Source organism: Eubalaena glacialis, chromosome 4 (genome assembly GCF_028564815.1).
Source record: "Eubalaena glacialis isolate mEubGla1 chromosome 4, mEubGla1.1.hap2.+ XY, whole genome shotgun sequence".
Lineage (NCBI taxonomy): Eukaryota > Metazoa > Chordata > Mammalia > Artiodactyla > Balaenidae > Eubalaena > Eubalaena glacialis.
Window position 1 is genome coordinate 71,098,099 of NC_083719.1, and position 26,331 is coordinate 71,124,429.

General features: G+C 38.0%; 1 protein-coding gene across 9 annotated transcripts in view; it reads right to left on the reverse strand.

Moving 5' to 3' along the window:
• Positions 1-26,331, reverse strand: part of MEF2C (myocyte enhancer factor 2C) — a 146,203-nt gene that overhangs the window by 39,806 nt on the left and 80,066 nt on the right. For 8 of the 9 annotated variants that reach the window (XM_061189432.1, XM_061189428.1, XM_061189434.1 and 5 more), the window contains exon 4: positions 2,021-2,164. In XM_061189432.1, coding sequence (XP_061045415.1) covers positions 2,021-2,164 — 144 coding nt within the window. Of the gene's footprint in view, positions 1-1,823; positions 1,962-2,020; positions 2,165-26,331 lie in introns of all 9 variants that reach the window. The other variant, XM_061189436.1, reaches the window with a different exon arrangement.

A 26,331-nucleotide genomic window follows, 5' to 3' on the forward strand; every position in this document is an offset into this window, starting at 1 on the left:
TCTAATGTGGTTTTCCATCCCCTGCTGCACATCACTGCACCTCTTAAGAAATCATGTATCCTGATTTTGAACTCTTTACACGACAGGATGAAATATGGTGAGGGAATCCAGGTATGCATTACACCTCTTCCCCCCTAGAGCATGGGCGAAATGATCCAATGTGCAAACACGGGCGTTCTCCCAGAACTTTGGGGGTTAAAGCTCCACACACACATGGAGAGTGATCACCAGTCTTACATACACCACCCTTCTCCTCACTGTGCTGGGGATTCCTCCTGAGACACCTAATGTGCTTCACCTTAAAATCTTACATTCACAAATCTGCCCAGCAGCTCTAAACTAGTGTACTATATCGTGGGAGAAACTCAGGCCATAAGAACTAAAAATTGGCCCAAAGGAGCTGTTTCTTTCCTCCTTCTGGGCAAGATAGAATCCCAATAGACTTCATTTAAGAATTCTGGGTATAACAAGTATGCACTGCTGCATCTGATAGGAAATGTTTCATTTGACCAAGTGCCCACTGTGGAAATGCTGTATGTAGTACTCGGTTTTATGAAAACCTTTAAGAATTTACGGCAGTTAGCTTTCCTTCATGATACAGTGTATTAATAATTCTGATTCAACAAAAGATTTCCTGTTGACATTATTTCATTTAACAAATGAAGCAGACATATATTTATGAGGACATGAAGTTTAATATGCATACATTTTATAAATAAGTTTTAAAGTATTCAGTTTAATCCAGCACAGGTTGATTGTGCACCTACTATGTGCAAAGCATTAATTTATCTTGTGAGTGACGTTGTGGATTTGGCCTGGAGCTTTTGTCCCCAGATACCTGCATTGAGGCCTGTTTTCACTGCAGTCTCTCTCAATCCTCAGGTGTAGGCTGTTTCCCTAACTTACAAAAAATGTACTTTTTTGAGAAAGGAATTAATTATCTACTGAGGAGCTTGTATACAATGACAGTTGGGACACTAACAGAAAGTTACTCAGAAAGCATGTGAACCTCGAGTTGCATCACTTTATGTCACAAAATGAACATCACTTGACTGATGACAGAATAGAACAAAAGGTATGTACTTTCCCCCTCTACATATGGGCAAACAAAATAATACATGCAGAGTTATTTCTCTTAAATATCTGGCAAGGCATATGATTGATTGTTAGGAATTTTTTGACTTGGTTAAGACAAAATTTAGCCAAATGTTAAAGCATGGAAAATGTTGGTATAGGCAAAGCGAATATTCTGACAAAGCTTTAAAATCACCCCATCACACAAACATGTTGAAATCTTACCATTAGGTTGTCATGCAGTCTGTTTCTCTGCAGCGAGCATTAGCTTTAACCCTTCAGTGCTGTTGCTGAATTTCATGTTTAGGGAGAGGGCTGAAGCTTCATTCAGGAATAAGCTTGTACTTGGGTGATAAGCGTCAGTTTACACGAGAGAACTGCAGTTTCACTCGTGTATCTTTACAGTCAATCCTCACTCAGAAGGAGGCTTTAGTGTTTGACAAGTGCCTGGTGATTTGTGCGGACTGTGTGTTTAAGAGATTATGTAAATTCAGTGTGTGTCACACAGATCTTTCTCTCCCTCCTGCGAACTTGCTACCTCCGAGAGAACTTCTTGATGGCACATCTTTTAGATGACATAATTTCAGCAACCCTTAGGGCTTGCTTTCTAAGTGACTGTGCTTGGGATGAGATGGCTATTTTCTGGGTTTGACTTTGCAGTGTTTCTTAGAGAAAGCCCTCACTGAAAGGGTTAAGGTATGTTACTGCAGCAGTTATCAGCAGACCAGCCATCTACCTTTGGTACTTACAGGAATTTTATGGCTCTTGATCATATTATCAAATTCTTCATTAATTTTTTTGTATTTTTCTTCAGTGCGTGGGGTGAGTGCATAAGAGGAGTCGGGATCGGGGCTTTCACAGCCTTTGTTTTCTTTCTTGTTCAAGGCCTGCCAGGTTCAGAGAAATATCAAGAGTAAAAAAAATGAAGGGTGTTTTGAGTACTTACACACAATCTTTGCCTGCTGATCATTAGATCAATATCTTCGTTAATTTTCCTGTACTTGTCCTCAGACTCAGGGCTGTGACCTACTGAATCGTCTGCATCAGGATCTGGGCTGTCACAGCCATTAAGGCCCTTCTTTCTCAACGTCTGAAATACATAATTTGGAAAGTTCAAACCTAGACAAAGGCTGTAAAAGACATTCAGGGGTGTCACAGACGTTCAAGCTTGCCAGTATTTTAGGTTATTACATGTGTTATATTACATTAGGGTAAAGAAAAACCGTAGAAAGACACCATGAGTCATTTCAACAGTGCACTCAATACTACTTAAGAAAAAAGTAAAAGGGAAATATTCCTTCTGCAACCAAATTCGATGAACAAAGATGGTATGAGGATTGAAGTTTCATGATCTGGAATTCATATGTGCTCCAAATATCTAGTGACAGACGATCACAGAATACAAATAAGGGGGCAAATTGCAACACTATTTTCCCACAGAAAAATTAGAAGTTAGGACATTACACAATGATTTCAGAAAATGTGATCATGACAAAAGCAGAAATGGTGGCAACAGGTCCCTAGTTTGAGTTTAACATAATGGTTAGCACTAAAAGTGTCCTGCCACCCCTTTGGATGTGCACTTGACAGCAAAAGGTGGTAGGAGAACCCAGCTAACACTCTCACGAAGTACCCATTAAGAACGTTCAGACCCTGTGATCATAACGAGAGAATCACCTTTGTTTAGTCTGGTTAGAGTTCTATATGTGTGAAAACCTGTATTGAAATTGATAATACTGAGAAGTTGTCTGCCTAAACAGAGGCTGAGAAAAACGTCAACAGAGCTGAGCTTAGGGCTTCATTATCATGACCTGAGTAAGGAAGCCAAAGAACACTGCAGAGAGGTAACCAAGTCAGTAACGACTGAAGTAGCAAAAGTTCCTCCTGGCTGCAGCTGAGGAGGGTCACCCTGAGACTGCCTCCTGACACACGAAAGTGGAAAGTCAGTGCCTCTTCTCGAACCTCCTGTCTCCTGAATGTACGTCTGGTCTAGTTTCAGCTGTCACAGAAGAATAAATACTCATGTAACACTGTAACAGGAAAAGTATGAGTCAGGAGTTTTACGTTCTTTTTTTCTTCTTTTTAAAATTGATGGTTGTCAACTTAATTGGACATGATCCTATTTACAGAGATAGTTATGTTTTTAGAAATCATAAAACTTCTGATTAATCAATCACACAGCTTGCCATGTTAACTTTTAATAGACTAGCAACATTTCTGAATTTTCCTGGTACTACCAAACCGTTTATAAAGAGCTGTGTACCTAAGTGTCTCTTATCAATGGAAAGTTCAGCAGAGCTCATCTTTATTAAAGACCGAATTCACATACAAATAAAGCAAAAGCTGCGACATCAAGCTAAGGAATTCAAAGCTGAGATAACACTCCATTTTTAATTCATGCAATTGGGGAAAACAAATAAAACAACATGAGTTAAAAAGGGGGTGTGAGTCTTAAAAATTTAAACTCTTTGGCTCTTATTGATGTGTAACAAATGTAACATTTTAAAAATTAGTTTCTGAGGCACTAAAGATTTTCAGTTAAAATCAAACTGAGAGCTACCATTTTGAATATGTCTAAGATACACTGTGGCTCTGTAAATATTTATTAATGTTATAGTGATATAATATAACAAATAAACATATGGTTACAGCTTATTATGTGGTAAAATGTTTGAATATTAAAATGAATATTTTGACACACGGTGATAAAATATACATTTACAATCTTGGGAAATTTATAACTGGTGGGGCCACCTGTCCCCCTATCATTACAGCTATCATTTTTCACCCAGAATAAGCATTCCTAGAGGGTTCCTACAATAATACTATAGAGGATGTCACAATACGTTAGAATAACAATTTTATTTGCTAACTTAATTTCCTATATTTTAAACTCTTTTGTTAGCATTATCTCAATCACAAAAACATTCTTCCCGGTGATGACTATTTGTATTATGATGTGGTTCTGCTTTGATCTCCACATATCCTTGAGCTTTTAAGAATAATTTCTGAGTGTCTTGCATCATACTCCACGAATTTTTCATAAAAATTCACTCATGCAGAAAAAAATATGTAAGATCAAGAACATATTATTTGATATTTTTTCAGAATTTATCTACTGATATTTCTCTAGGGCATGTTAAGAATATTCTTATATAAACCCCTCATTTAAGGTCTTATCTGGTATAACATTAATTTACAGTCTTATCTAGACAGTAGATTTTTCAATGTGCACCCGAATCTTTTATCCAATAAATCTTCTTGTGAAAACTATAGTTGTTTTGATGTGCAGATTTTTGACAACAGAACGCAAGGGTTAGGAGAGGCCTGTCAACTGTCATTACAATCCATCTGGCACATACATGTGTGCTAAATATTCTTACAAAGCTTTCAGGGGTAGATATTGTGTTTGGTTTATAAAAATTCAAACATCAATTACACTTTATTGAAAGAGCTCCACAAATATTAACTCATTATCTCTCACAAATCTTCCAGGAAGATTTCAGGAAACCTTATGCCAGGTCTCAGGCCAGCATGGCCCAGCACAATGGCCCAAGGCTCCCGCCTCCTGCCACGCCACTGTGCGGTCACCTTGCCCCTGCCTAGGCTTTCCCACACTTGTGAAGTGCGAAGTGAGAGATGTGGAATAGACCTCTCCCACTCATATGTACCTACAGCAGTGGACTGAACACTGAAATAAATTAGGTAGAACTAAAAAAAAATTAGGGTGTGGGAAAATTGTAAGTATAAAAATATGGCTAAAATGTTGATACTTCTTAGATGTCAAGTTTTAGACCAAGTGGGAATGCTTGTTGTTCAATAAAACATTTCTCAGTTTATAGGTTAAAAAATGAATTAGATCAATAGCTCCTTTATACCTAAAGACATATAAACTATTAAGTAAAGAAAGCAAGTGGCATGAAGTCACAAAGGAAATGGCAGTGATGGGAATAAGAGGGAAACAGTGGCTCATTTTCTCCCAGTAAATTCTTCTTATATCTGACTACATCATCCTACAATGAATATCACCACTATTTAAGTAATGAAGTATCTCTACCATTTAAAGGCACTTATAGTCTTATTTCAAGTTATATTATGTTATTTAAAAGAGGAGCATTTTGAGAAATACAAACACAAAACCCAAGAGCATATTGAGCTCTACATTCCCATAATCACATAACCAGAACATTGAAAAAACTGTTCAAAAATATTACTCTCAGCTGAGAGCTTGTAGAACACATTTCTGCTAAGTACAAATTATTACAGTGGAATTATAAAGCTCTGAAAATGGAAGTAATGGCACAAACTTTACCATAGTTTGAATGTGGAACCGTAAGACTAATCTTATCTTTATTATATTAAAAATCTACAGCTGTTTAATGATGACAAAAGAATTAGTATTAGATTCAGCCAAGTCTGTCTTTATCACAGTAATAAATAGCTGATATTAATTAAGGGATTACTAAATGGATAAATAAGCATTATTCCCTACGGCCTTTTTCTAGTAAAATCAAAATCTCTGTCACTGGCCTTTGAAAGATTCTCTGATCTTTTATAAATGTTACTGGTCAGGTAATGTAGGCACTTAAATCATTATTCTTTCACAGGGGCTAGAAGTCCTGGATGTATATATTTTAAGTGTCTCTCAGCTGACTATATTTTGAGAGATTTATTCTGTATGTCAAGATAAGGCAAGAGATCTACTGAAACCACCAGCTTCCCTTGCTTCATATCTAAAGAAACTCTTCCCTCAGAGAACTCTGTAAATCTGGAGTCAGCCTTCCATGTGAGAGTGACACTTGTGGGGTAGATCATTGACTGCAGAGGCTTCTGGGATGTTTTCACAAGGCAGCGACTGTCATGCAGTGAGCTGAGAACAGCCTTTTCTGAGAGAAGTAATTAGATTGACAGAAGGTGACATACTCCAAACAATAAATGGGAAAAGGAGTGCAGACAGGTAATCCAAAAACCACGTGGAATCTCTCCTCCCAGACATGTGGACATATGGACCCTGCATTATTACATTTGTTCATTGGGAAAACTTGAAATACATATAAACTGACAATGATAGGTGACAGGTGCCTCAAAAATTCTAATGAAATAGATGTAGGGAACAGATTCTATTTCATTACTGAAAGGAATATAAATGAAAAAGAATGCCACATGGAGCTCTCATATCTTGTCTTAGACATTATGTTATCAACTAGAAAATCCCTTCTGTATACAATGGTTAAAACTGGCTTCCCTTTCCTAATTTATTTCTTGTTAGTAGAAAAGAAATATCTAAATTATTGGCCTTTTTCAATTGTATGGAGACTATAATATTTTACGTTGATGCTATTCAAGTAAAATTTAGCTTCTTTCAGAGACCTACCATCACAGATTAAAAGCTTCCAATCATTCAATTTCTTTCCATGTCTGCAGTCTTGGTTCTCAAGAATATATTATTTCCATCATCTTTCTTTTTCTGTGCCTCCCCATTTCACAGCAGAAATTTCAAATCCCCTTGTGAAAAAACCCAAAATACTCTTACTAATTTTTGTTAAAATTCAAACAATCACCCTTTCTTGCACAGCTAGCATTACTCTTCCAAGGGCTGATGTATCAAGAACACATGCAGGAATTGTTATTATAAGTTGAGTGAATGTCCTGTTCACACAAAAGCCAAGAAAAAAAAGACATCAACTTAGGAAAAATAGCTTCCTTTCTCTGATATTAAATCATTTTTGTGCTTGTCTATCACAGCTTTATGAAGATAAGTGTCTGCTCTTCACAAGCTGAATAATCTTTAGAAAGCAGTGAATCCACCCAGGCACAGGAGGTGCAGTTGAAATGGAGACTGCCCTTCACTGAACTTTCTGAGTGCATTTCACAAATACCCTCCCACCCTGGTGCTGATACAACACTGCTGCTTCCAGGCCCTTCAGTATCTGTGGAGTGGCTGCCACCCTAAGGACTGTGCTCAATGACTTACTTCATTTAAAACACATTCAGCAAATAATTACTGAGAACCTACTATATACCAGACACTGTTTTGTGTACCTGTAGAGAAGCAGGCAATACAAATTCAAACTAAAAGCTCTGACCTGACCTATAATATTGTATGTTTTTTGGTGGTTTCTAGCACTGATTACTTAGGCTGAGGGAAGATCAGGTGCCAAGAAATTCCTCCACAAGTTTTAATAATCAAAACTGTAAGCATTGTCTGTACTCTCTTTCCTTGTTCCATCATTCTTCTTTGTTCTTAATATAGAAATGAAAAGGCGCATTAAAATACTGTGAATTTAGTAAATCAGTAGGTAGACTTTAATTAGACAAGCAAATCATAGCTAGTATAGAGTATGCAAAAATTAAATATTATCCTAAATTATCCATTTGTGGTGAAAATTTTCATAAGAAATCAAAAACATAAACCTTAACTACACTACATTTCTCTAGGTTATTAATGCTCATTCTAACCAGATATTAACTCCTACTCAGGTAAGGCTGGGAAGAGCTGGAGAATTTCACTGTTTTGTTTTCGTTCCTCTCCTCAAAAGACAATCTTCATATTGGACTTGAAATTTTTTTCACTGAATAATTTTTCATCTTTAAATACTGGAAATAAAAGACTGATTGAAGATTTGAAGACTTTTAATGTATAGACCTAAAGAAATATCCAGCCACTCCTCCTAATGGCCACAAATTCTTTCATATAAGTATTTAGAGCGTGATAGTTCCTAGAATTACTGATACTCTAATACTGGATGAGACCACCAAGGACCATCTGGCTCTTCCTCATGCCTTCCAGAGAGAGGATAATGCTGCACAAGCACTGGCCTTTCATATCTCATGCCCTTGCTCAAGGCAGGCTCTCCTACTGGAATGACCCCACCAGTATCTGTTCCCTGTATGCAGACAGTCCTCCTCCAAGGGAGAGCTGACACATCCTCTCCTCTCTGTAGACTTCTCTGATCACCAGGACTGAATTACTTTCTCCCTAATTCATGTACTCATTTATTGTATACATTTTTCTATCAGAGCTTTTATCACAAATCATTATTTATGTGTTTGTCTCCATTGCTAAATCGCTAGGTAATTAAAGCACCTTCCTTTATTCACTTTTAAAGTTGCAATATAGAGCAGAGCCTGACACACTGTAGGTGCTCAGTATATGCTTGCTCAATGAACAGAACACACATTCCACTTCAGTGATACTGCATGCAGAGGTTTTGCGACTGGACAGAGGCTATTTGGCTGGCTGAGGGTGAAAATGGTAGTGGGATCTAGACCTCTTGACACATATTACTAAGTGCTACTATGTCAGGTGTTGTCTGTGGTCCTCTGGATGTAAGAATGCTTTTTCTGGATATATGATTAAGATAATTTGTTTACATGTTCTTCTTCCCATGAGTGAGCTCTGGGAGGTTAGGCACTGTTTACTAGTCATCTTCTATCACGAGGACTTAGCACAGGGCCTGCCATGAGGCAGAAGCTTAATAAATGTTTGCAGTATTAATGACAGACTGAATGGATGGATGAACAGAAAGAACAGGAAGAAATGCTAGAGGGAGAAAGTGTAGTCTCAGTGTAGGAGTTTTGCAACTGCAATTTTCTTTTTTCACATTTTATATTATTATTTCACACTGTTAAAAGTCAGTTATTATTTTAGTCTTTTTAAGTAACTGTTACAAAGTGACTATTTTCTGAAATGTACCGTTTTAAACTTAGAAAGCAATGCAGTAGAGGCATAATGTGTACTATGATCATAACCGATCAGGAGATTTATATCATTAAATACTTAAAATCTGGTGTATTGGTCTACATATGGAATGTCAGAAAAACTGAGCATTCATGAAATCTTTAAGGGAGAAAAGCCGTAAGTATATAATCTCAGCGATGAAATGGGTAGCAGGAAAAAGGGGTACAGAATTCAGCACAGAAGGAGAAAAAAGGGAGTGGTATTTTAGGCAGCATGTATAAGGTTAGAAAAGGAAAAGCAGAAAGCTTCAAGAAAGGAATACAGGGAAACTTTTGGGAATGTGAGTCAGACACTATAAATTTGAAATGAGTATGTTTCAAAATTCTTGGGCAAAGTTCATTTTCTTTCCCATTCTTGGATACTGGTCTCCTGCTCCACTGTTCTCTCTGGCTTTGACATTGGTCTTATTCTGGGCCAATCTTAGCCTGGAGGATTCATGGAAAATCAGGGTGATTCTAGGGCCAAGCGGATGATTCAGGCTTCCTCAGGACAGGTCAGTGGTTTCGCGTTTTTATTAAGGTTTCTTCCACCACACCTCTTTTGGAACCTGGACAGGCACGCATCAAGGAGGCTGGCCTAGAACAGGACTGAGATGGGGAAATCTGGCATGAAATATCTCCTGATATTCTGAATCCAGGAGAGATCTGAAGTGACATATGAAACAGGGAACGTTTTAATATACAATGACTGAAATGCATGCTAAAATATGCAGTTAATCCTAATAATCTCTATAAAGCAGGCTAAGAAAATAAAGGCTGGAATACAAAACAAAAATCTGAGATATAAAGGATCAAACTGTAGATGAGTCTGAAAAATGGATGATGTTAGTGATTTCTTAAATAAGGAAGGAAAAGATAAGGCAGAATTATAAATTAAACAAAGGTTGAGAAAGAGAGGAGAGGAGCAAATGAACAAAGACCAGGAAGCAGGATTTTTGAAAGTACAAAATATGAATGCAATTCATCTACTGACCTTTTTGGACTATGACATTTTACTTGCAAATAGGTTACAGGGATAAAACAGCAGATATTGGGGCACTGATTCTTTAAAAATAACATGTTGAAGCATAATTTATAAACCATTAATGACTTATTTTAACAAAAGAAGATGTATATGTTATCTTGAGTAATGACAGTAAGGTCAAATCATTATTTTTGTTTCCCTGTAGCTCTTATCTAGTTGCAAATGCCTTTTTATTCAAGTTGGGCCAGTGCGTGATTAGTCATTTGAAAAGGGAGTAGCCTTCACTGCCTTATTTATCAGTCAGCTCAGGATTATACTTAGTCATCATACTTCCTCATTTCTGTAGGATTCCCATGATCTCTGCTACATCATTGATTTTCCCATTTATATTTTTGATTTCATCCTCTCCTTTCACCCATTCCCCTCCCAACTTTCCTTTCCTAGGAAACATCACAACTTAGTTGCTGGAGCTGGAGACCCAGAAATCACCCGAGACTCCACCATCTCTTGACTCAACCATCATTGTTTTTCTACTTGGTCTCCCATCCTTAGTCTGTTTGTCCCCTGACCCCCACTTTCCAGTTAATCATTCTTCCTTCTTTTGGCAGGGTCTTATAAAAATGCAAATCTAACTGTATCACTTTTCTCCTTATAAACCATGGTGGCTTCCAACAGCCTCACCCACTAGTTTTCACAGCAAGCCCTCCACCTGCCTTTCCGACACTATTTCCTCTCTTCTCCCCCAGCACTCTAGGTTTCGCCAAGGGGGAACTTCTCACCATTTCCCAAGTTAGGTAGCCCCTTTAATAACACTGTTTTGATATGTATCATTTATTCTTGTCTGGAATATCCTTCTTTACTCCTCTCTGCTACACAAACCACAGTCATCCTAGGACATCTATTACCTAAGGCATCACTTGGTCTGCGAAGCTTCTTCCTAACTCTCCTAGGCACTTAGAGACTCCCTTCTCTGTACCCCTAGAATCCTTACCTTTTTGTGTTTTTTAAATAATATGTGGTGCTTTATATTGTAATTTATCTTTTAACATGTCTGCTTCACCACGTGACAGTGAGTTCTGTTAGGGTTGGATATTTCTGGCTCCCGACAGAGGGTCTGATTAATATATGTGGGCTCAATATATGTTCTCAGTAACTGTTCATCGCATGAATGAATAAGCAAACAAATTTGACAGTCATACTTTCTAACGGTGACAGACTAACTGAAATGAGTTGGGTGGTCTCCTAAGGTGACAGTGTTTTTTATTTTAATAAGATCGGTAAGTCAAAATTCAAGGAGCATGAGTTCTGGTAGGTTAAAGCAATCTCTGTCATTATTTCATGACCGTGGCACAGGATATCCCTGTGGAGAATAGAGGGAACAGTGGAGGTAACATAGAATATTGTATACGGGACACAAAGGGTTGGGATTCTTTGTGTTTAGAATTGCTGAGTCCTGGGAACCATGGGCTGATCCTTTCCATGCTCTCAAGTCTTTTGTGGCTATTGGTGCTCTAAGTTACCACCAGGAGGACATACACACAGTGAGAACCAAAAATACTGCAAGAGGTGCTTTTGTGCATTCCCTTCTCTGTTTCTAGGTTTTCCCTCAGAAACAAGGGCACTACCTTTGATGTAAGTTTAAGAATCTTTGTTAGTTGGGATCTATAGTTTATCACTAGCTTATCAGAAAAGAAGAGCGCTCTGTGTACACTCATAAAAGGCAACACAAAATAAAATAACACAAAATAAAACGATTTGAGGTTGACAACTGCCTGACTCGAGTCCTGACAATTTTGATCACACCTGAGAATGGTACCTGAGATAGCCAAATCTCACTTCTGAGACAGCGAGCCACTCCCAGATGAAGGTTAAGTTGCTTCCTTTCCTAATACCTCTCGCCCACCCTGAGCCTCTGCCAGGCTGAAGAGAGGTAAAGAGCTCCAGTGGGCTTGGCCCTGGCCCACTCTCTCCTGAGCTGGCCCTTGGCCTGAGAGGGAAACCCTCTCTTTGTCATTCATTCTTACTGTTGTAGTTGCCATGTCTTAGGTCACAGGCCAGCCCAACATGCACCATGAACAGACTTTAGCCTGAGATATCACTGAAAATACTTTACCAAGTTCTTTTTTTCTATACCTCAATTTATTAAATGATGGGGAGAGAGATTTTCAAGGACCAATTCTGGATTGTGAACACAGATTTTATTTATGGTTTCCTCACCTTCTTCCCCATGATACCTGACATTCAAACTTTTTTCCTAATTGATTTCTCTCTCTCCCCAATAAACTAGCCTGCTCTCCAATGAGTGGCAATAAGCCATTCTCTATTGACACTTCTCAAGAGAAAAGTTTTGATTTTGGTTATTCTACAGTGATTAGGCAGCAACGATAGGAAAGGGCCTCTTATACTCCAGCTCCCCAGTCAGTATACCGTGTGAAGAAGAGCCTAAATACCAATTCTGAGGGTTTTGCCTGGATCTGTGATATGCCATCTGGAAGACTAGTATTGACAACTGTGTTAGCACATGCTGCTCAGTACCTATACTGCTCTGATATGTCAAAATGAGGTATCAGGACTGCAGAGCATTGTATGAGAACAGTATGTGAGTCACAGCTACTGTGGCTGCCAGGGGAGGGAGGAGTCTCAATGTGTTAGAACACACCCCCATGAGAGCAGAAACTTTTTTTTTCACCTCTGTATCCACAACAACTTGAATGTGCTCAGCACATGGATAACACCCAGTAAATACTGTTGTTAATAAAAGAATAATGGAATCCAAGGCTGCAGCGTCAGAGGTTCTTATTTAAGATGGAAACACAATAGGATCTGAAAACACACAGGGAGCAGTTGCTAGGTTTGTACTCAGGGCGTAGGCTGCTTTCACCCCTACCAACCACTCTCTCTAATTCCACATATGAATTTAAATTATAAACGGAAAGAATCATGAGAATAACTAGAGAGTTAATGGAATTAATATCTCTCTTTTATGCTTCCTCAGAACTTTGTAATTAATATTTATTTTATAATGTTGCTCTCTGTAGTCTTGTTTTATTTTATTTTCTAGATTATAAGATTTCTGTAGACAGGAAGTGTCTCTTGAGCGCTTTCTTTTTATCCTTGGCAACCAGTGCAGTAGACAGTAGAACGTTGCAAGAAATTGGTTAACTCTTTTGGATGGGTGTCATACATGCGAATACCTCTAAGGAGCGTCTGGTGACGTATAATAAGGAGGCTCAGAAAGATTAAGCAAAAGCTAGTGGGGATCCAAGTTTTTCCTTTCCTTTAACACTGAACCTTCTCTCTCTCCTTTCAACATTAGCAATGTTTGTGAGGTCTCTCAAAGGCTAGCAACCTTGGTCTCTAGCCTTACTCTTATGACTTGCCTCTTTCAATGTAGAATCCCCTGGAACTTGGTTAATACAGTATTAATATTTTTGTTTTATTGGCTAATATACTGGAAAACTTTCTGCTTAACAGAGAGTGCCCAAAATATCATATGGGTGGGATGGTCACTGGTCAGGGACTGGGCCAGCTACACCAGTGGCTGGAAGGACACCACGGGACTTCATCAGTCTTGGTGTGCGGACAGGAAAGCAGGATGTACTCCCAAGCAAACAACAGGCCAGCAATGGCAGCCGGAAGTCAAGATGCAGGGAAGAAAGACTCCTTATAGGTTCCAGGGGTTGTCCTGGAAGTAAGGTAGTTGTGCTGGATGTCAGGTTTGCAGGATGTTATCAACTGGTCAGGTAACAAATCTCTACCTGTCACACTCACATCAGGCATTAAGAAAGTCCCTCAGACCAAACCTCCAAATACACAGCAGTACACTTACAATGCTCCCTCCTTTCTTTTCTGCAAATAAGTTTATTTTGGTTTATACCTCTTATCTCTCTCACCACATTAAAAACTACTGTGGGGAAGGAAAGGGTCTATTTATCTGCTATAGCTGTTATGTCACTATCACAAACCTAACACGTGGATTGGTAATCAGTGGTGGACTTTACATTCAATTACCTTGGGTAGGTGTCCAATGAAAAAAAGTTTGTTAAAACTGTACTTCTTAGTAATCAAGGAGCGTCAGATAAATAAAAGGTGCTGAAAAATAAAAGTGCTTCAAAATCCTCAGGCAGTTGCTCAGTTCTAGCCCTTTTAAGGCTTTTGTTGTATTTACAAAACACACTGCTATCATTCTAGTCACGGTCTTTATTTAACTAACCCACCCTGCAGTCTTGGTGTGGTTCCCTCTGTGGGGTCACTATGTGTCCACACAAGACTGGGCTCCTGGAGGGCAGGGCTGCGCCTTTTATCTGGGAATCCCTAGGACCAAGCAGAGCACCTGGCACCTAGAATTTCATAAATTAATATGAATTTTGAGTTCATTAATCAAAGGCCCTCTCTATTTGCTTTCCTAACAATATAATTATTTCCAGATGGTACCAGAAAAATAACCAGAGTATCTATGGGACAGACATCAAAAATGCCAGTAGCATTTCAAAGTCAGGACTCTTTTTTTTTTTTTTTTTAGGACTCTTTATTCAACTTTCCACAGGGACTTGCCCTCTAGTTTCCTGGCTCTTTTGTTATTGGGGGTTGCTATCTCCTCGACTCACATTGTAGTTCCTGCTATTTTATAGTTTTGATGTGAAGGGTCCTTTCTCATTAGTGTAGACAATTATGAATTGAAGGTAATAATTAGAAATAAATAGGCCATAGGCCATCTACAAATGGATTCTGAAAATACCTAAGATAACATTCCATTATGGCAAACTAGGATCTTCCCTTCTGGATTAAATATTTACAAATAAAATAAAATTCATAAGAAATATTTTAGAAAGCCTAGTATTATTATCAAGTGCTGATCAAGGTCTACATACGCTGTCACCTTATTATTTTATGTGCAAATTTAAATTTTTGTAAATTTATGTGTCTAAATTAAATGACCTAGTAATTAAAATCAAACTCATTTCAATTCACTTTCCTTATGCTATGAATGTTATCTATATATGAATCTGTGGGCCCAGAACCTTGGACCAACTGGTAGTTCATAAAATCACATTTCCCATGATGTCATACATTACACAGATAAGTAACATTCTTAGCTTTTGTATTCGGTCACCTTGCATTTCACAAGATGCTACAAAAGCTAGAGAGAGCATTGAGAAATGAAAACTGGAAAGGCAAGGAGAGTAAATATTTAAGGCAAGTAATGACAAGAATGAAGGAGAGAAAGAGAGGATAAATAGGTGACAGATAGAAAATACATAGTGGGAAAACAGGGAGGGAGGGAATGAAAATGAGTGAGAGAGACAAGCTAAAGGTGTTGTGAAAGAGGGAAAAAATAATCAAGTGAGCACATCAAGTGATCCCCCTTGGTATGTAAGCTGGCCTCTGCTGGTATGCAGGCTCAGCACTTTATGATCTAACATAAAGCTTTATCACGGGCCATCAGCCAGTTTACTCATCCTGATACCCACCCCTGGCAGCCGCTCAGCACCTGTTGTCTAACTCAGTGAGGCCAAGTGGCAGCTGCCGGCCTCACAGACTGCTCTGTCCTCCGGCCCCAGACGGCCTTCTCTGACGAGTCTGTGTGGCCTTGGGCTCCAGGCCCCTGTGGCGGTAGCTGCTTGCTTTTGTAGCCAGGATGGCTTTAATAATTTCAGGCATTATCACTGGAAATGTACTGCAGCCTGATTTTTAAGTTTGGTATTTCAACTTCCATAACTTATGAATTCTCAGTGATTTTGTTAGTTCAGTGGTGAACTAAGATTTTTCATTTGTGCAATAATTTCTTCCATATTATTCATTAGGTAATTATAAAAACAACATCTCCTCTTCTACGGCACGAAGAGGAAATTAAACCAGTCTTCCCACACTATCAAAATATTAATTTTCGCCTTAATTGAATCTGTTCCTCAGCAATAACACCTACCATTTATTGAGCACATACTGTGTGCCAGGGACTGAGCCTTTAGCTTGGCATGGATCTTTTCTTAATCCTCACAGCCACTCCTCCACTATGACTGTCATTCTACAAATGAAGAAAAAGAAGGGCGGGGGCTTCCCTGGTGGCGCAGTGGTTGAGAATCTGCCTGCCAATGCAGGGGACACGGGTTCGATCCCTGGTCTGGGAAGATCCCACATGCCGCGGAGCAACTAGGCCCGTGAGCCACAACTACTGAGCCTGCGCGTCTGGAGCCTGTGCTCCGCAACAAGAGAGGCCGCGACAGTGAGAGGCCCGCGCACCGCGACGAAGAGTGGCCCCCACTCGCTGCAACTAGAGAAAGGCCTCGCACAGAAACGAAGACCCAACACAGCTAAAAATAAATAAATAAATAAATAAATAAATAAATAAATAAAATTAAAAAAAAAAAAGAAAAAGAAGGACGAAGTGGTTCAAGAACTTGCTGAAGTCCACCAAGCTAGTTAGTGGTAGAAGCAACTTAACCAACTCATGTCCAAACTCCAGAATTAGCTCTCTTAGCTATCTCACCATTCTGCCTCTGCAAATTCGCCCCATTATAAAGACTGCCTAAATTATGCCTATGTTCTCTTTGAACACTTACTCTCAGGTGAAACTGGTTAAGGTTTGACAAATCTTATTTTTCCATAAAGGGATACATTTGTAATCGAATTCATTTTCTGATGAATGATCTTACCTACAATGTTTTCCCTGGTGTGCTATTGGAATATCCACTCCAGAGAGGGGAAGGCCCCTTCAATAATATTTTGGATGCAGCTACCTAATTAAAATGAAGGGGAGATTGTTGCAAACCTAAGGAAAGAAAGGTGACTTAATATTTTCAACCCCTATATTTTCAAGATGAGGAAGAAGTCCTTTGCAATAACGTTTTGGCTATCTACCTGGGTGAAGTGTAGGTTTGCTGCAATTACTAAAACAATACTTTGCAGGAAAACGTTTCTGTTCCTAAGGAAAAAAGGTTGCTTTATATTTTTTGGTGCGTATATTCTTCAGATTCACACTCTAACTGCTCAGCTCTTCCCTTCAATTTGCTTGAGTAGATAAGTGATGCAAGGCTGGTAACTATGAGATGACATTGTTGCTGGGTTGGAGGGGGGTAGGTTGGGGAAAAGAGAAGAAATGCATGTTTTTATGGAGAAACTATTGTTTCTCTCCGGGCAAAGCTACAGGATCAAGGAGAAATCTTGTATGCATTATAAAAATTCTTCTTTTAAAACATGGGTACATAAGCTCTTTCCTTTCCTTTGTTTTCAAAATGATACTGATAACCCTGTTACTTTATAGGCCGGATGGGAGGAAAAGTAAAAGGAACGACTGTAAAAGTTCCCAATTTTTTCCAGCAGTTACAGGAAGACAGAGCAAGAAGTGAGATCTCCTTAAGTGAAAATTTCCCAGTCCCAAGGAAAAGGGGAAAACTGCAGGAGAGTTTCAAGAACCACAAGACTTGGGTTTTGCATCTTGTCAGAAAATCCTCACTGTTAGTAAAAGCCTGGGGAAGGGCTGGCACGGACCTGACTCAGCAGGGAAATGCCACCCACAGTCACCCACTCTGCTTCCGCAGTGGCTTAGCTGCCCTGTTTTCTCTGGAGGATTCCCCAGCCAGGCCAACACACACAAGTCTCTCAGATGGGAAACTGGACTTTTTGAAAATTGAAATTAAACAAAGTTGCGTAACATTTAAAAGAAGTTTACAATTATGATACGTGGCTTTTTACACAGGCTTAAAGTCAATTTTCTGTTGAATAAATAATATTAACCACATATTAACCACCTAATGGTTTAAAAATGCCTCAAACAGCCATCACCATCATTCTGAATAGAATCCCACTTTTTTTAAAGTCCACTGTTAAAAGATGAGGGGAAACAGTACCATTAAAAGAGGAAGCAAAACACAGTCCAAAATCTGTTTCCATAAGATAATGCACATAATTGACTAATGGTCAGAGGAATCCAATCTATACCGAGATGAGGTCTGAAGTCAAAGCAGATGTCTGGGAGAAGTTAGGAAGCCCCCCTACCCCAACTTATTACATTACTCCATTGCTGAAGCTAAAGGGACAGATAGAAATCAATGAAAGTTTTGTTGATCTGACATAGGAACTGGTACACAGGAAGATGGAAGTTATATATCTGAGTTCATCTGCTAGAAAAACTGCCAGTCTCCCATGCACTGCACATGTGTATGTGTGTGTGTGTGTGTACGTATGCGCTATACCATGAAGCTAAGAATTCTGAAAGGATCTTCAGAATTATTTCTGGGTAGATGTATTTCTGCATAGCTGTTTTAATCTTTTTCCCCCAGAAGGAAATATTTCACTTTCATAATTTAAATTCCACAAAAGTTAGGTTGTTTTATTTTAGGATGTTTGCAAACTGAATGATGGTGTCTAATGGAAAACAAATTTCTTTCCCTAATCATAATATAACAAATAGTTTGCTATCATATAATTTACTATATTTTTCTCTGATATAAATAAAATATCTCAGGTTTGTAGGAACTCAATCATGGAAAGCACTAAAATGTTTCCCCATTTCTTCAAATGTTGATCAGCATGTGCTTTGGCCTCAGTAACCAGATATCAGGTGCAGAGTTCAGAACTATAAATTTGTTGCACCTCCTATAGGTAATATTAGGGCTCTGATGGTTGTCTTTCCTCAAATCACAGTTCATCTTTGCTAGGTCTTCAGAGTGCAAAATAGGTGTGGTTCAGAAGAGAGTGTCAAACAAACATCAGTGGTTCAGAAACTATATCCTTTCCCCAGTAGCGATGTACATTGTGGGTATGTGACTGGAATATTTAAAACACCTGTTCACTTGGAACTAAGCCAAATGTGTAATACTTTAGAGTGCTTGGCTCACTTCCAGGAGCATGTATTGTTACTGCCATCAAAATACTGAGGGAGTCAGGGCAAAGATACAAGCTAGAAATGATGTAAGAGAGATATATTTTATTGTTAACAATATCATCATAATAAACACTGTTGGCTGGCTAGTATTTTAATGAAATCAATTATTTGTTTTTGCATCAGAAAAGAAACTAGTAGTGTAGGGCCCTCTTGTCTTAGCTTTGCTAATTACTTTCATTGCCTTAAAACCTCAATCAAGCTCACCCCCTCATGCCCTCCCCACCCCCAACCCCCTCCTCTCTTTTCACTCTGTTCTTCCCTGGATACATAGTAGTTCACAAGGAACACCAGGGAATAAATTCTATCCTAACTCTATTTACCAGAGTTCACCAACAGAACTTGGGCAAGTCCCTCTATCTGACAGGGTTCCACCTATTTTTTTTTTTTTTTTCAATTGTTCTGGCTTTAGTTAATAGAGTTACTTGTGACTCCTAGTTTTTACCTTTCTGTTCCTTTTCCCTAGTTTTAAAATCTGTATAGCGAAGATCTTATCTCTGAAGAATTTCATGACTTTATTATACAAGTATTATATGTAACAATTTACAAAGTGTGACATTTTGTTTGAATGTAATCACAAAATATACTGAAGAGTCAACGTCCAAGGTATGAATGTGTGTGTGTGTGTGTGTGTGTGTGTGAGAGAGAGAGAGAGAAAGAGAGAGAGAGACAGAGAGAGAGAGTAGAAAGTTAGAAAATATTGCCTACATTTACACATGCAGGAGGAAGGAGCAGCAGGAAAGGAAATAACATGTTTATGGGCATCATGCGCCCAACATGTGCTAATGGCTATATATGTACCTTATATAAGCTAATTCTTATAAAAAAACCAAAAGCAAGATTTACTATCCCTGTTTTACTGCTTACGAAGCTAAACTTCAGCGGAGATTAAGAAACTTGTCCAAGAGAATGGAGTTTATGAAAGTGGGAGAAACCCACTTGTCTGACTCTCTAGAACTTGCATCTGTTCCTTCTCCCACACCGTGCACTGTCTTACAGACCATACTGGAAAAGAATATATGAAAAAAGAATGTCTCTACGTGTATAACTGAGTCACTTTGCTGTACAGCAGAGACTGGCACAGCACTGTAAATCAACTATACTTCAGTAAAAACAACAACAAAAAAAAGGCTGGACTTTTAGATTATAGACGTGAAAGTGTAAGGATAGAGTTTTTACATTTGGCAGTATTGTATCCAGAATCCTGACCTGTTTATGTGGTCATTCAAAGTGCACATACTTCATTAGGAACTTCAAAATTTATAGATTTTGATTTCTTCTTCAATTTAATCTAGAGAAGCTTATATAGTTTAAATACACCTGCTGAGGTCTCTCTAATTTGCTCCTTTGAGACACTACAGCTGACATATCTTCAGTCAGAGAAATCCATGTGCATGTTATCAGTGCAAACTGAAATTACATGCATATTTCAAAAACAACTTTTTTATATTATAATCATAGATGTTCATAGGATGACATAAATGGCTTAAAATATTTAAGTATAATGAAAAGTTTTAGGCTTTGTAGCATGTACACATACACATGTTACTTATAAAAATTAAAATGTTTTGGCACGTCTACATTTTACAATTATATTGCTTCTATCTATTTACATTTTCCAGTAGAATCTTCCTCAAGAATTGGCTGTCATTATGCTATTCTACTGCTTGAGACCATACAGTATCATTCTCATACCTCCCGTATTGCACCTAATTCTGCACCAGACATTTACCTGTGATTTACCTGTTTCCTCCTCTTCCTCATTTCCCTTGCCATTTTTCTTACTGCTCCTTCTGTACGTGGACCTTCGATTCTTATCAAACTAATATTTTTCATGCCCTTGCTCCTTTCTTCTTGTGGATCTTTGCAAAATTGGTCTTTTGAAAGGTTTGCCCCCATCCTCTTCATCAATTCATAACCACCGTTCTGCACTTGACTTGTTTGTGCCTAAAAGTGACTACCTATCATGGCCATCTTCCCTGACTTTTAAAATATTCTACTTCCTATAGTTATTACTTGATTAGAAGGTATCATCACCATAAACCTTACTATGTGCCAGGCCCTGTTCCAAGCATTTTAAAAATGTTCAATCATTTAATTGTCATAATAACTATGTACTAGGTACTATTATTAAACCCCATTTACAAATGGGGAAATTAAGACGAAGAGTGCCTAAGTGACTTGCCCAGGGACATACGACCGGTAAGCAGTGGAGAGGGATAAGAACTTAGGCAGTTTAGCTCCAGTTTGCGAACTGATTGATGGTCCCAAACACTACGTTATATGCTGCCCCCCGCCAATATCTCATAATGCCTGTTATGGTGTTTTGTCTGGTTGATTCACATGTGTATTTTCTACCTTAGCTAGACTGTAAGTTTTGTGAGGTCACAGATCATGTCTTCCAAACATATCTCTCCTAGCATCACTATAAAGTTCTGTACATCCTAGGAGTTTAACAATTATTGCTAGAATAAAAACATCTACACATAAAAGTGGAAGTAAACTTCTAAAATATACATATTGGAAGCCCACTTTTAAAGTTGGAGGTACAAATGGAATTAAAACCTTGCATGCTTCGATAATGCCCAAAATAAATCTAATGTCATTGGTTATCACTAATGAAATAGCCATATTAATTTCTTTGCTATTGTATTTAATAGTTTTCAACTGTCATTATAAGCATTTGATGCATAGAATAAACACACCTTCTCGTGTTTAAACCATCCTGCTTGTGTTATTTTGGCTTCTATTACAGATAAATAATACTGTAGACATTGCAAATCCTCAATGATTAGGAGGTACTCAAATCAATATTGGTTACAAAATATATAAAGAATGCATGCAAATTTTATAGCAAAGAAATAATTATTAATTTATATCTGCTTACTGTAACAAAGATCTGTTGTCAGCTTTTTCTGAAGTTGAACAATGCTTGAGCCAAGATGGATAAATTATATATGAAAATATCACTATGTAAGGTAAAAATGCTAATAAAACAATTATATTATTTAATGTTTATGAATGTTATACAATCTGTTCTATGTAGTAATTCATGCACTGTTTTCTCCATATGATAGTCTAGCATGGTTATTCTAGCTCGTATCACTGTTATCTAGCAATGTTAAAATGATTTTTTAGCAATTAAAATAGCAATATTTTCCATATTACAAAGGCTTTGCTAAAAAGTCAGAAGTGAATATATTATCAAAGGTAATTATTTCCAAAATTGAATTTATCCTGCATAGCACAAATGACTCAACAATGAAAATTTTGTTTAAAAAGTGTGCATATAAAAGGCTTTGTCCCTGGAATGTAGCTCTAAGTGGCTCACTATCTAGGTTGAAAATGGCTATGCAGGGTTGTATGTCCTATTTTTCCATGCCTGCAGTAAAGATACAATATGGGAATTCAGCTTGGTAATTACTAATACACCACACAGACACAATTACACCCTGTATGCGGCATGAAGGAATCACTTGTGGTCTGCATCCATTACAAAGAGCAGTAGGGGGCCACCATGCAAGATGACAAAATGCTTTACAAGACGGAAGGAGACCAAAAGAGTCGATGTACACAGATACAAGGACCTTGATTCTTCTAGCAATGATTTAAGTCTCTTTCCATCAATTATCGCCCTTTGTCTCAAGACTCTTATCACCAGCAGCATTACAGGAACTGAACATAACAATGCTCAGACCCGTATAACCCCATGAACTGTGCTGACATTTCCACACCCTGTTGCTATGTTTGACCTGGTTATTCAGATTACTGAAGCAAAACAAAATGGAAAAAAAAAAAGCGTTACCATTGCAAAACTGGCTTATGTATTTTTTTTTTTTATGGCTTACACAGAATTCCATTTCTCTAAACTGAAAGCCATCCTACTCTCAAAATGTTCTTTTTCAAAGTAGTTTCTACTCCATTTAAAAAATTAAAAGTGAAAATCTGCTTGGATGAAAACTATAGTTTTAAGAAAGAGACTAAGTATTGGTATATCAAGGGGATATATACTTAACAAGAGAATTTTACATCTAGGGGAGCTAAACTAAAATAAGTCAGCTGCTCTCTTTAGCTACAATGAGTCACAGGATAATTTTCTTTCTGCGAAACTCTAAAGTTTCAAGTTTAATTGCAAGCAGTAAGCGGTTTTTATTATAACAGTTTCCTCCTAATTATTACACTATGTACATTATTTTACAGTACTTTCATTTAAGATGCTCTTTTAAAATACATGTTATAAATATGAATTTTTAAGACCTTAGGAAAGTTAGTTAGTTATGGCAGTTTGTCAGGTTCTGTGAAACAAAGCCTTGTCTTTCAGAAAATGTTTACAACCTATGAGAAAGAAAAAATGTGTCCTGGGGCTAAAATGTTTATTGGCACCTAGAAGTCTGAAGGGAGAGTCAGGCCTGTGGTTTTTGGAGGGCACTTTATCATCGCCCGCATTCTCAAAGGTTTCTCTGAATGAATAGAACTGGATTACTCAGCCTTCTATTCCACGCCTATTCCTCTCCATTTTCCTTGGCTCGAAAGAGAGCCAGGCTATTTTTAGTTAGGCAGTTTTCTATTTTTAGACAGCTACCAGTTAGAAGACATTTGTTAGGAAAAAATTTAAACACACACACACAAAGGGAGGAGGGAAAGAAGCTTCCCTTCACATATTGTAAAGCAGCCTTCAACCTGTAACTCCAGGCATTTCAGCTGCTTTCAATCTTGGAAAAATAAAGAAAAATTCAGAGTTCAGGGTTTTAAAAATAAACCTTCCCTCTGGCAAACAGACCAAAATACAACAAGCTGTTACTATGTGAAACAGTGACTGCAAAAACAAAGAACATTCTCCAATGATTAAACTGCGAGAAAAGTTGTAGAACTATTAGGTTATAAGAATGTTACACAGGCATGTAACAATTTCCCAGCTTCTCAGCCAGATGTAGCATGTTTTAGAATCTAAGGAAGAGGGGTGGGGGGAACCTCATCTGCAAAGTTCAGAGCAGGATGTCCAATGTAACTTTGTTTCCTTTCTCAACACCAGAGACCCTTTTATCAAACTTAAAGGTAATATATTGACTGCATTTTCCAAACATTTGTATTCTATAGAATTTCCCTAAAAATTGTAACCACGTTTACAGAGAAACCATATATTAAAAAGTCCAATGCCAATGGGAAACAAAATTAAAGGCTGCTACATATATTGGCCTGGCCAAAAAGTTCGTTCGGGTTTTTCCATAAGCTCCTACAGAAAAACCCAAATGAACTTTTTGGCCAACCCAACACACATACACATAGATATGTGTGTGTGTACACAGGCATTTATATATCTCTATATCATTATCTTTATTAGTCTCACTTTTACTTTAAATGGGAATAAATGACTTGCACATTGGCTTAGCACATCAACCTACTGTACTTATCAAAGTTGTGCTTTCATCTGTAATCCACCATGAGGTGGATGCTGTCAGGCGCTCACACTTGTAATTACTTTCGTTTCCTTCAGTTATCCCACTGTACTCTCAGTCTTATCGTGGTTCAGACAGCTGGGTAGGAGAGTCACCGGTGCATCACCAGCAACTAGCACAATGTTTGGCACACGGCCTTCACATTCATCAATATCTGCTGAATGAGAGAACAAATACTGTGCATGTTGTGTCCACAATGGGGTATCGGCCCTGGAGGGCAGGGGCGTGTCCTAATCAGTGCCGCATTTCTTAATGCACTCGGCACAATGCCTTGCACATAGGGAATGTTTCACAAATGCTTGTGGAAGAAAATCAATTCATTGGCCTTTATTAGATCTTCTTAATTTATATAAATGCTATAGTTACTTAAGAATGCAATATTTATTTATTAAACGATATACCTATTAATATTAAACTAATATACCTATTAATTTGCTTCTTCTTTGTCCTTTGGTAAAACAGCTTTAATTACCTGAACTTTTCCCTTGATGTTGAAAATAAAAACACCTTATCTAACTTAACAGTTGACAATGGGCTCTGACATCTTTTATAGCCTGTAATCATCACCACAGCCCTGTGAGGAAGGATGGGTCAGGGTCGACAATACTCAGAGGAGGAATCTGAAGCCCAAGAACGTTAAATAACTCGCCCCACGTTAGAGAACTAATGTGTGGTGCCACAACTAGAACTTAATTTCTTTCCAAATTTGTGGGGCTTTTAAAGTTCTATTTCCCAAAAGTAAAATTTAAACTCTCATGATAATGCATCAACAAACATTCTTTAGGAGAATCACTCTGCAGCTTTCTTTTTCCCCATGTGAAATTAATTCAGAACCACCACATTGAAGGAGAACCCAATCACGAAGCCCAGGTGAAGATAAAATTCCTCGCATACCTAATTAGGAAACATCAGAAGAACCTGTGCATGCCTGCGTGTTCCCTTCCTGGTGGAAAAATTTAGAGTTGACCTGTCTTGCTTCTGCTCTCCTATGACTTTTTCCTGTCCCTTCCTCCATTTTCTCTTCTTCCTCGGGTTAACTTCAGCTTCAGTGTTCCCTCCATCCTCTCATCTCGCTCCACAGAACCCCATTTACTTTAACAAATATTCTGTTCCTGGGAGTAAACGCTGAGTGACCCAGCTTTCCTAATTAGTTCTCTCTGCCCTGGCACAGACCTTGACACCCAGTGGGGACGCAACCAATGCCTGCCGTGGAAATGAAAGATGGAATGGCTGGGTGCAGCCTCTCCAGTTTATGGATCCTTTATTAGGCTGTACCCATCAACCATCATGCTAGTTACCTCATGAATAAGAAAGCTAGATTCGCCAGTTTCACCCCTACATTAGGGCTGCTCAATAGAAGATTTCCGGGGTGATGAACATTTCTGTACCTATCCTGATCAATACGGGAGCCACTAGTCACATGTGGCAATGGAGCACTTGAAATGTGCCCAGTGAGACTGAAGAACTAAACTTTTAATTTTATTTAATTTCAATTAATTAAAATGTAAATAGGCACATGCAGCTAGTGGGTACCTTAATGATTAGTGCAGATCTGTTTCATTTCATCTGAAATCTGGTTATATTATGCAAAGAGAATTCACATGATAGAAATGACTGAATATGTAATTGTCAGCCATAAGTACTAAATATATTACTTATTCACAAATGTGTACAAGTAACCTTGAAAAGGGTTTGGTTACTTTTCAAACCAAAAGTTTACTTTTCAAACCAAAAGTTTGGAGAACAGAGTGGGGAACAGAGAGTGGGGTTGCATTTAGATTTGCAGCTCATTCTCAGGGTAACTCTGATCTTAGTTTTTCTCCCCTAAATGGTTTTCTTGAGGTCATAGTGATGGCATTTGCTTATGACTAAGGAGTAATTTGCATGGTATTTCAAAAAATAAAGTTTTTAATTCAGAAATTCTTGGATAAGAGTTACGATTCTTAATTCATACATAAGGTTTTTTGTAATAATGTTTTATCATATGTGAGGAAAAAAACCAAATACCCATTGTAGGGTTTACTGTTTACAGCATTTCTTATCCTAAAACAGTAGCTCTAAACAGTTACTGAGTTTATTTACTAAAACATAAAGATAAGAGATTTAATTGATATGAAGAGGCTTTCAGAATCTAATTAACCTCCCAGCTAGTCATTAACTCTATGACCTTTAGAAATAATTGACACGGAATTTTTTTTTCCTTATTCAAAACTTCC